The sequence below is a fragment of the Alligator mississippiensis genome, chromosome 6 (genome assembly GCF_030867095.1).
Source record: "Alligator mississippiensis isolate rAllMis1 chromosome 6, rAllMis1, whole genome shotgun sequence".
NCBI lineage: Eukaryota > Metazoa > Chordata > Crocodylia > Alligatoridae > Alligator > Alligator mississippiensis.
In genome coordinates this window covers 31,321,539-31,334,042 of record NC_081829.1, presented here as the reverse complement: position 1 = coordinate 31,334,042, position 12,504 = coordinate 31,321,539, and the positions used below count along the sequence as shown (strand labels likewise).

At 39.0% G+C, this 12,504-nt stretch overlaps 1 protein-coding gene across 2 annotated transcripts in view; it reads left to right on the top strand.

The window, feature by feature from the left end:
- The window catches only part of POLR3A (RNA polymerase III subunit A), a 58,066-nt gene extending 50,414 nt beyond the window's left edge, over positions 1 to 7,652 (top strand). For both annotated transcript variants that reach the window (XM_059729763.1, XM_006269641.4), the window contains 2 exons: positions 863 to 995; positions 3,973 to 7,652. In XM_059729763.1, coding sequence (XP_059585746.1) covers positions 863 to 995; positions 3,973 to 4,121 — 282 coding nt within the window. In that variant the 3' untranslated portion in view covers positions 4,122 to 7,652. The remainder of the gene's footprint in view (positions 1 to 862; positions 996 to 3,972) is intronic.
- Positions 7,653 to 12,504: the final 4,852 nt, after the last annotated feature.

Genomic DNA, 12,504 nt, shown 5'->3' with positions numbered 1-12,504 from the left:
GACTGCCCCAAATGGAGGAAGAGTCTGCTTCAGGGATCTCCATACTTTGAAACCTCATGACAACAGGAGATGTGGGAAGCAACAGAAACAGCATGTCACGGACCAAATCGAGAATCCAGCACCACACATCCCACACGGAAATAAGTGTCTGAGCTGCAGTAGGGCCTGTTGATCCCAAATAGGCCTCATCAGCCATCTTCAAACACACAGATAAAACAGTCACAGAAGACAGTAATCCTTGACTGCAAGGGATTGCCAAAAAAGCATTTTTTCTCTCATTGCTCCCAACCTCAGAACCAGTGCATTTCATTTGGGATTGAGGTGTTCAGTGTCAGCAGAGGAAGAATTAGACCAACGTATTTACAAGCCAGTGGATTTTTTCAGGGGTGTCCAAATGGGAAACTTATATCATTCTGTCATCTACTGATACCTGAAATCAAATTAATCTACTAACAGTAACTGACAGACTCAAGGAAGTTTTTTATTGTAGCCAGCTCAAACTCAGTAAAAGTTGGGTTTTTGTAATGACTGATTTATAATAGAGTACTTTTTGTTTTCGTTGTTTTATTCACATCCTTGCCAATTCCCTGGAGTCCATAAAATCTCCAGTAGTTTGACTGATCCTGAAGCTGAGAAATACATTTTGGATTATATAAATTTCAGTTGCTATCAAAACCTTAACCTTTTAAAAGGCATAACTGAGAGGCAACCAAACAGAAACTGTTGTGTGCATTTTTGTTCAGCACTTTGTTACCTATTTAAAAAACGTGGGGTTTTTTGTCTCATCCACTTGGCTTGATTTTGCAATAAGTGAAACTGAAGCCCACAAATGATGACTGTCTTTCTCTGTCCATTGATGTAGGGTGAAGTCCTTGGCATTACTAGGTTTGGCCTGGCAAAGATGAAGGAAAGCGTGTTAATGCTGGCATCTTTTGAAAAGACTGCAGACCATCTCTTTGATGCTGCCTACTTTGGACAGAAAGATTCTGTGTGTGGTAAGTATTGTAAGCTACACTGTTCGATGTAGTCTTTGCTTAGCATCTTCAAAACTCTTTAAAGGAGTGTGTGACTGGTTAAACCATCTTGATCCCAGAAAATCTAACAAGCACTAGCTTGAGCAATACCATTCAGTGGTGACAGTCAATGGGAGCCCTGTCTGCTGCTTAGGATAGGATTTGGCGCATTGATTTTTTTTTTTTTTTTCGCCCCCTTTAGCTCAATGAAATACTTGGAAATTTATTCCCTCTCTTTAGTTACCTGCCAATATCAGTGTTCCTATGTTTGCTCTGTGAGGTTTGTTGATTTTTAACACCTGATGCGGGTTAAATAATGGAGTTACCTGTTTAGTTTTTTAGATTCCCTTTTTGCTAGAACTTAGAAATAGGAATAAATTTAACTTTCAACTGCAGTCCACACATGTACCATGCATAATGGACTTCATGAACTTCAGCAAGAAATGCTTAGAGGCCAAGGGCCTTCAACTCTTAGGTATTTGAGTGCCAAAGTGATTGGGGGGGGGAACCCTTGATAGTACTCTACTCTAAACCGGTAAATTCATTTTTGTATTTCTGTATCATCCAGGAACCCCAGGTGTATGTGAACTGCAGCTCATTTGTTGTACGTATTGTACAAACACAGAGCAAAATGAAAATCCTGTGCAAAGAGCTTATGATCTCCAATTCATCTTCAAATGCTTTTCTTTACTTACTTAAAAATGACTAAAGTAATATCAGTTGCAGTTTTTTCAGTTTCTTCATGAAGCTCAGGCAAGAATTAAAAAGTAAAAAGCCAATTGTTTTCTGGGACAGCTGTGCTTAGATAGTTACATGAATATTAGAATTTTGTCACTTAAGAAGCTGAAAGGTTATGAGAATTTTATATTCCCCCACATACTTTACAAATTATTTGGTCCCTGTCTGTCAACCCTCCCCTTCAAGATTTGTTGGTTTTATTTTATTTCCTCATTTAAGTTTTAGGAAGTGAGGCAGCAGGCAGATTTTACTCCTAAAATTTTACTCCTTATTTGTAATGAGCCTAGCCTAATGGATACTCTGTGCTAATGAAGTATATAATGCTAACATAACTTAGGTTTCTCTCTCTTTATGCCTTAGGGTAGGTGAAAAGAGGTGAATCCCATTGAGTGCTTTGTGAATAGGATATATTCTAAATAGCTGGAAATGGATTAGAAAGCTTTGAATGGCTATAAACCATACTTGAAAAGCTGTCTCTTTCTGGTCCTCTATTCCTCCCTCATCAGTGAGTGTTCATTAAGGTTTTCACTGCTCTGACTGGTTAAAGCAAAGGTCCTAGAGTGGACTTGCTCCATCCTCATCAATATGGAAAAGAAAACACTTGCTCAGAGTCTCCTCTGAGTTTGTAAATCTCAGCTGAAGGACATGGAAACCAAAGGCCTTTTCATGCTAAGATCTTTCTATGATGTTTTCATTCAAATAAGGAAATGGACTGGACAAAACACAAAATTGTTGTCTTGGTTCCAGAAGTAAAGAAATGGTCCTAGTAGCTTTGATTTTAAAATCAAGCTGTGCATCTGGCTGACCTAGCAGCTTTCTACCACACAAGAAGCCTTGATTAGATTAACAAAGGGAAATGGTTGCATCGCTAGAGCAGGACCCTAGTAATTCCAAGACCAACCTAGGTGCTGAGATGAAAGGAGTCTCATTCAGCACTTCACTAAAGGCAGTGTCTGTGACTTGAAAGGCTTAATAAAGGAGGACAAAGGATGTTGACCTTAAGAACTAGTTATGTAACCACTTTAATCCAGTATCACCTCCATGTTACAAGAGCTGTGTCATGTGTTGATAGAAATGCAAGGGGGGGAAACCTATTTAATGCATCAGGTTTTGAATTAATTAAATTAGGAAATGTGTGATAAAATGTAACTTTGAATTTTCTTATTCCATGTGTTTCTTATTTCATATGGTCCCATTTGTAGAAAGGTATGAAATAAGTGCAAATAGTAATTGTGATCGTAAGGATGCATATAGAAGAAAGAATTGTTCTCAGGCTGTTTTTCATGATAAATGATTGAAGCTTTTGAAAAAATAGCAAGCAGACTCCTGAAAAAGCCAAAATAATAGCATGTTGCATATATGCAGTAAGAATTGCAGTTAGCTGTGATTTGCTTCGAAGTCAGATATAATTTAACCCTGTGATTCATCATCAGGGTATTGCAAGATCCTTTTAAGAGTGCCGTGAAATGTAATCACTGTTAGGTATGCAAACACCTACTAGATAGGAGTTGACACCTAGGAATTCATATTGTCAAAAACATCCTGACCTTTGTGGTCTTTGAGTTCTTTGCCGCAGAAGAACTTTGTTGTTTTGGTTTTTGCTTTTTTGTTTTGTTTTTTTTCCACTGTCAAGAAACAAGTGAAAACTAAGAGCTGACATTTTCCAAGGAGTGCCCTGAGTCTAGTGAGAATGGCCTTGAGCCTAAAAAGGTTGAGAACTGCTGATATTACCATGTGAGGATGAAATTTGTGTATTTTAAGTCATCAACATGCAAAAACAGTGCTAAACTCCAAAAACTAAACTAAGAATATACTTCTATCTGGAAATCACACATTGCCAAATTAAACTTTACTTAACTTCATAGAAGCCTTTGGTTTGAACTGTAGAAAGAACATAGGATGTTTTACCCTCAGGAAGTTACCTGGTACTGACCAAAAAGATAGCATCTTCCTCAGAAAAATAAAGCTGTAAATCATGTGGTTTGAGTTAGTCTTTCTTCTTGCTAAACTTTTAGCAAATAAAATAACGTTTTCTATTTTAACATACTAGTTGTCACAATTATCTGGTTTAACTGCGTCTGATGGGGAGAGAGCACTTGTAGTTTGCCAAGATATACTTATGAGGTTTGAACAAAACTTTGCTTTGAGACACTTACAGTGAAGTAAGAGAAAGTAGTTCAGAAACTTTTTAGACAATTCAATCTGCATTTGTTTCTTCCAGGTGTTTCGGAATGCATCATCATGGGGATTCCAATGAATATTGGAACTGGACTTTTCAAACTGCTGCACAAAGCAGACAAAGAATCAACTCCTCCTACCAGGCCTCTGATCTTTGATAGCAATGAATTCCATATTCCCATTATCACATAGCACCTGGGCACAGCCCAGAATAGTAAGAAGCTGGGATATCTTTTAAGCCAACGTGTATGAATCTCAACTCTGTTTCTGAAATAGGTTTAAGACCTGCAACTTGGTACATGGAACATTGCAAGAGTTGTCTGACTTCTTCCTCACCAGTTGCAATACAGACTTTTTTTTAAAGGAGTTATTTGCCTATACTACAGACAAGTAAATATTGATCTGAAATTATTTTCAATTTAACTGCTCTTTGTTCTTAATAAGCAAGAATTTTCCATGCTACAAAAATAATACAAGCTGTATACTACAAAAAAATAAAAATAAAAGTAGTAACACACGGGCTGGAAGACCATAGGAATTGTTAACCCCTGACACAAATAACAAGGCAGTGCAGTAGGCAGTTAGTTTCCTGTTTTGTGTGCCATCACAAATAAAACATCCACTTTCTTACACTTTCTCAGCTTCTTGATACAGGGAGGTGAAGCATTTCCAATACAAAAATACAGGTGCAGTATCATTGGTATATTTTTATAGATGTAAGCTGTTGGACTGCTGCCACTAAAGGATCATTGGCAAAATTAGTTAACTAATTCCAGAAGGCTACTAAGAAGTAGAAGGCTATCAAAAGCAGTCTCACCTTCTTCTATCATGCTTTTTCATGAAAGATCCCTAAAGTTGCTGAGTTTTACAAGACTTCCTAGTTCATGTGATATGGGAAGTGAGGGGAAAGGTAGCATTAACAACTTGTCTGCTAAAAAAAGGGAGAGTTTGGCTCAAAGATGCAAATGTGCCTTTTGTGCTGAACCTGCTTATTGAGATTGATGAAGTACCAAGATAAATGGTGACAGAAGTATGCTGGTTATTTTTGCCTGAACATTTTTTTTTTCTTCACTCTCTCATTTCCTTAAGGTTATATCTTTTGTTATTCAGCTTGATAGGAGAAGTAATTCTGCTTCCAGAATCCTGATGTTAGGACTAAAGAGAAACTACATGTAAAACATCATTTTTTTTTTAGGGAAGGGAATGCTGTATTTGGACGATATTTGACTTTGATTGAACTGAGGGATAATAGGACAGCTATTAATCAATATTTTGGTAAGGACAAGATAGTTACCACTATACTTTCTCTTTGGTCCTTTAGGGCTCCTATACATACATGTGCATGGTGCCTGCTGTGATGCGCTGTAATTCCAGTGCATCAGTACAGACTCAAGTAATCTAGTCTGCTGGAGCATGGAAATTAACATGCTCAAGCACCCTCCAGCATCATGTGCATCAGCATCCACATGCTGAAAAATGGCAACAGGGTGCTTTAAACTAAACTGAAGCTCATTCAGCATGCTTTAGTTCAAAGCTCCCTGGTGCTGTTTTTCAGCACGGGGGTGTTGATGCATATGACGCTCCAGATGCTTTTAATTAGCACAGCTCTTCAAGTTGTTCTGATTAAAGCCCTCCTCCCCCCACCAGCATCTCCCAGAACATACATTTTCAGTCTGAAGAGTATATAAATGCCCTTAGACCATGAAGGCTTCCCTTAAGCATCTGTAATTGGAAAATCCTGGTAATGCTACTGACTAGTCAGAAGAATGAGACTCCAAAATGTAATGTTTTATATTTTGAATTTACATGATAGACATTTTGGAAAGTGAAATAGCTGACTATCATGAGGAAAGGGTATGTACCTAACTAATGCACTGTCTCTGAGATATTAGATCTGGATGAAGATAAAAGTTGAGCACTGAACATCTGAAAGATAGACCTGTGGTATAACAAGCTGCTTTACCTTTTATGCTCTCTCACTATTATCTAGTGTTTTAAGTTGCTGCTCATTCCATCTTAGCTATTTTCTAGGCTCAGATTTGGTTAAGATATTCAAAGCAACCATTTGTGAATGTAGGTAAGATATATTTAGAAATGGCTTTGAAAGGAAGTTGCAATAGTCAATATACGATTAATAGGAATGATGAATGAGCTCTAGAAGGTTTGTCATAAATCCCTAAGGCATGCATCCATTGTATTTGCTCAAATGCAGGGATATATATTAATAGAAGCATAAAGATAAATGAACCTTTTGGCAGTTTATTCCAGAAAACCAACTTATTTCTGTTCATGTATGATGTTCTTGTATATAATAGAAAATAGTGTACCATCAGAATACTTGATTCCAGTAAAATACTGTGCTGGTGTTTTGGTCATTTCCATTAGTTCTTCTTATCCTTAAGTGCTATTTATTGCTATATTCTCTTAAGGGTTCTGGTACACTGAGGATTTTTATGGAAGTTACAGAGTGGAAAGTAGAGCTGGCACTTCTCTTTGAGAGAGAACTGTATGTGTAAAAATGTTTTTACAATTTCTTTTTTGTAGTATAACAGTTGTTATACTGCTGAATTGCTTAACTTGTGTTAGTTTTATTTCTCCAAATGGCTGGTAGATTACTAAAAGTTATTTGAGGCTTTTACTTTTTTATGAATAAAGTAGAAGTAGCAAGCTTCTTTTCATGAATTGACATGAAAGAAATGAGGTAAGATGGTATTAGAACAGTGCCTTATCTTTAACCTGTTGGAATTAACATAACTTTCTTCCCTTCCAACCTATAGAAGTCCTCTTCAAACTGAAAATGCATTAAAACTATTTTTGTACTAATGCAGTTTCTGCAAATTTAGCCTGGTACATTTAGGGAATAAGTGTAAAAGCTATTGTTTTTGTGGTTAGCAATGTTGCTTGGATAGCAAGAGGTTTTCAGATGGCTTTTTAAAACTTGAGATGCTATGGAGAACAGGCTAAGAGAGTACTCTGAAATGTAATGGCTATGGATAAGACTGCAGAGTCATAAACCCTGAGAAGAATTTTGGGACTGACGCAGACTGTGTGCGCCTTTAGGGGTGAGTCAGCCTCTGGGAAAGGATACATGTGTGCTGTTATTTCTTGTATAGCATCTGATAGAAAGATGCAGAGTAGTGTTTAGAGGCCAGCCTTATTGTCTCCAGAGTACAAGTTGCAGCTGTGGTGACTTTTCTGTTTTTGATTAATCATCCTCCATCTTCACAAAAAGACCTATGTGTAAGTCAACATAGCTACCCTAAAATATGAGCAACCTTGGATGAACTGTTGTGACAAATGGCTGTCTAGATTCAGTCTGATGCCTAGACTCAGTATGGTAGGATCTGGTACTAAACACATTGCAAGTACATCTTTTTTTTAGAAACTAACAAAATACAAACCTGCAGAGTAAGTTTGTTCATCAGTGTTTTTGTGCTGTCTGCTGTAGCCTTTTGCAGACTGGTAGACCTATATCAAAGTTGTGTTGTATTTTTTTTTTTTTTTTTTTAATATATAAAAATATGACGCTGGAAGAAAATTGAGAAGAAACCCTAATGAATCCCATTATGTAGATGATTGTAGCATGGAAGATTCTTGTGATTCTGTTTTGTGTTGTGTTGCGGCAAATAAAGATTTTTTTAGGATGTTTGAGCCTTGTATTGGAACAAATGACTGCCTCCAGTTTTATGTAAATATACATAATAAAATTGACTATTTAAACTACTGAGTTATGCTGTGTGTGCATGTGCCTTCTGCCTGACCTCAGACTGACACAGCTAACTACCTGTCTGTTTTGTGATGATAAATTAAGCCATTATATTTTCTGGCCCTGACGATAAGTCAGGATGTAATGAGGAAAGGTTTAACGTCAGGTTTGCTAGCTGATAAATGTTAGTGTTGCATACATATAGGATTGGGAACAAGATTGCTGCTGCCATTACTTCTGCCTCCATTTATTTAAAGTAATTCAGAAAGTTCAGGATCATTAAAAATATCAATTGCACTCCAATAACTAGAAAGTATCATGTTGGACATAGCTTTGCAGTACTTGAATTTTTTGCTGACAGTCTATTAATGTCTTCAATATAAGAAACACTACAATATAAAGTCTTTGAAATTTGACTTGAAGTTTTAACAAAAAAAGATGTGGTGGATCTCCAGATATTCAAGTTCATTGTGCGCTAGTAGTAGTACACTACTATGGTTCATCTTTATCATCCTTCCATCTTTCTTTTGGTAGACACCACTGAATCATCTAATCGATTATATTTGTGACTTCCTCGAATCGGTTATGTGCTAATTAAGGACAGACATTTGTGAAAATAATGGTGTTTTCCCCAAGACTTAGCAGAAGTGAATAGATACATAGATGTGGCACCTGGCCCAGCTGGGTGATTAGATACATTAGCCTTCCAAAATTCATTTGGCAGAGGTGTGCACACTTTCTGAAATGGATGAGAAATGCTATCCAACTTTTGAGAATTAGAGCTTACTTTCTACCAAAGAGTCTCAGGTATAACAGTTTTAAAAAGTCATATTTGTTTTCAGCCAAGAAGTTGATTTCTCTGTAGAAAATTTAAATATTTTTTGCGGGGAAGAGAAAACACTTCCTGACCAGTTGTGTTGCTGAAGCCAAGCTTGGAACCTCCCTGCTTTGCCCTTCTGCACAAATTTCCCACAGATGGTCCCGAACTTCTGTCTCCCCTCCATGTCTCAAGAAAAGGTAACCTGTTTTCCTATGTGATACATCCCAGTAGCTCTAATAGCCTTTCCCTGGAGACTAAATAGAGCAAAATCACTGGTTCTCTTGCATGGGTCAGGCAAAATGGGCTGATGTACTTACAGCATGGCCTATGTAAAGAAGACTGGAGGCCCAGCATGTGTAATCAAGTACAACTCTTTGTTGGAACTAGGAAGGTGAGTTTGGGAATGGAGGTAAGAAAGATATGGTAAGTTAATTGGCAGCAAGGGGACATCTGTGAGTAGGGGCACTGAGCAACAAGTAAATGGAAATGCAAGTGAAATGGAAAAGATTCAGTTCAGGAAAGTGATGTTGAGGGAAGGGAAGTCTAAGAGCTCACTATGAATTGTACCTCTGTGATAGCTGTATGTGGGTGCATGGATGAGAGAACTTTCAGGGAGATGTGAGCAAACATGGGCTGTGTCTAGATGTTGCGGGGCAGGGGGGTGGGGAGAAGACAAGTTTCATGGTCTTGAATGCATATGGCTGCAGGTGCTGGCATAAAGGGTGGCCTGGTGAGAGTTCCTGACAGTCTTGTTGGTCTGTATTATGTATATAATTCTTTAATGTAAGTAACCTAGATAGCTCTGACACATGTATATACAAACCTGACAGGATTATCACAGTTAGAAGAAGCTTGCAGTTTAAACCAAAAAAAAATAATTTCCCATTTTTTCCTCAAAAAATATTCCTTAACTGTCCATTGTCTAAGTGTTGTTTAATGCAAAGAATATCTAGCATGGAGGTGTATTGTGCAAAGAAAATCCCTTCAAAATAATTATAATTACCTACTGAAGCAAAATAAACCTGTTTGTTGAAAATGTTACATAATAAGTAGACGAGGTTCTCTGGATGAATCTGATATCTTTTATTAGACCAACTTACATAGTTGGAAAACAATTTTTAAGCAAGCTTTCAGGTTCAAAGACCCTTCATCAGGCTAAGGAAGTTTCAGCAGTTGGTGTGTGCTCTTCCTGGATGGAATGAAAAGTAAAGAAGCCAGAGGCTGGGCTGGTGTGCATACAAGATGCACACGCTTACCAAAACCGAAAAATCTGTCCTTTCCAAAGGCCTAAATTTCTGTCCGGAAAAATACCCTAATAAAATACTTCAATGTGGAGAACTAGAATTCTTCCGACGCCTCCGCCTCAAGGAATATTTCCATGACCAAACTAAATCCACTCCCAACAGCAACTCATCTTGTGACAACGTTCAGGAAAAAATCAACCCCCAAAAACCGTCGGATTGGACACCTTACAGCAGACGAAACCCTAACCTTGACTGCTATGTTGACTGCTTCAGGGAAAGAATGAACAATGAAATAATCAAGTACACACACCACCATAACAACCTCTCTTTGCCAGAGAAAACGGCCATAGAATCTCTCAGATCTAACCACCAAACAGTAATAAAACCAGCAGATACAGGAGAAGTCATAGTCATCCTAAACCGTGAAGACTACATAAAGGAAGCCAGCAGACAACTCTCTGACACCACCTACTGCAAAGAACTACAAGAAGATCCTACTCCCCTTTTCACCAAGAAACTCAATAATACTATCAAATCATTTCCAACAAGACTACAAGAAAAAAGCTACAGACCTTGACTTCCCCCCCACTACCTAACCTAGGGACTTTTTACATGCTCCCTAAAATCCACAAACAAGGGAACCCTGGCAGACCTATCCTATCCAACCATGGGACCCTAACTGAGGAAATGTCATGTCTCGTTCAATCAATCCTAAAACCGCTCGTCACACACAGAGCAAGTTTTGTCCAGGACACTACAGACTTTCTACAAAAACTTAAAACATAGACCACCTTCCCAGCAACACCCTCCTAGCCACCATGGACGTTACCAGCATATATACTAACATCCCACACCAGGATGGCATCCAAGTCTGCCTTACATATCTACAGGAACAAGATTACAACTCAGAATACAGACCCAAAGATATTACTGACCTTATACACTTCAATGTCACACACAACAATTTCACTTTTAATAACCAACACTTTCTCCAGACAATGGGAACAGCTATGGGCACCACAATGGCCCCACAGTATGCCAACCTTTTTATGAGCCACCTGGAAGAAGATTTCCTCAAGAATTGCACCATCAAACCCTTGCTGTACTTAAGATATATTGATGACATCTTCATCATTTGGAGTGAAAACCTGCAATCTCTGAGTTCCATCAGAAGTTCAACAAACACCATCCCTCCATCCAACTTTCTCTAGAATACTCCAGTACCAACATCTCCTTTTTAGATGCTATGATCTGTATCCAGAATGATAAAATACAGACAATGTTATACAAGAAACCCACAGACCAACATACATATCTGCACAGAACCAGCAATCACCCTAAACACACCAAAAAAGCTGTGATATACAGCCAAGCCCTCACATACCACCGCATTTGCACTGAAGAGAACACCCAGGATTGCCACCTCACCAATCTTAAAAAGGCTTTCACCCAACAAGGACACCCTTCCAGAGAGAGAGAGCACACTTTTGAAAGAGCCACCTGGATACCACGTGAAGAATTGCTGCAGTACAGAAGAAAAAACCCTACACGAATTCAGAGACAGAGCTAGTGGAGGTGGGGCCTACAGCCAAAATCTATGGCACAGAGCCCTGTTGGCAATACATGTCAGCTGTGGGTGGCAAGCACCAGCTGTACTAGCCCCTGTGACTGCCACTCGCACCATTGTTGCCACTGCTTGCTCCATCACTGCTGCTTGGTGAGAAACTCCAAGGTCAAAAATCCAGCCCTGAGTAAGTTTGACACCCCTGGCATAGAGTAATGGGATCTAGTGAGAATGAAGCTGTTTAAGAGAGCAACTTTTTCATAACCATGGGACTATTTGAGCTGTTGAAATTCATGTACATCATGAACTGAAGATGCCTGGTATGCAGCTACCTTCCCCCCAAAGACCTTACTGTCCGTTGACTCAAGCCTGCAAGATATTGAACATTTACTACTCCCACTGGAAGAAGTGGGATTGGATTAAAAGGCAGGGGGGTTACCCAAGAATGAGTTGTTTCCTCCAGATGTAAGTATAATATTGCAGAAGGAATAAAGCTGAGGAGTGAAAGGATCGTAAGGGAGGGGGGTAGAATTGGACCAGAGGTGAAGTATTACACAGATATCAATTATATGAATCTCTGTGCCACCCTGTGGGGAAAGTTAGTTAAATTACATGTAGGTGTAACCCAGGTGGGATGGGACAGGTAGGCCAGCGGGGGGGGGGGAGCGTGCTGTGGGAGGGATGCCAGAATTTTGAGCAGATCCTCTTTCCTCTATAGAGTTAGCCCAAGCCCAAAGTTCTTAACTATATACAGTTTATTGAATTACCGACATACATATATAAAATTCTTTAAAATAGATTTAATTGGAGGTATAAATACAAATATACATATAAAGGTCTCCTAGCTGCAGGAAGTCAGCCCTAGGGAGGGATTCGGGTAAGTACCTGTGCCTCAGACCCAGAAGGGGGGTAGATCCCAGGACAGTCAATCCAGCAAGTTTATACCACTAGTGGGTTAGCTAATAAAGACATCCTTATAGAGCCCATTATACAGAATTAATACGTCCAACTATTTATAACACCAACAATAACAATAGATACCGAATAAGAAACATAACTATACCAGATATTAGACACCCTACCTGGGTTCCAACCACTTGGTCCCTCAAATGGGATAGGGTCTTCTCCCCCTAGGCTCACTCCCCCCAGGGTCCCTTGCCCAGGGACGCCTCCCCTGCGGGACCAAGGTTCCCAGTAATTCATGGTCCTTCCTCTGGGGCTGTTGATCTGGCCTCTGGGTC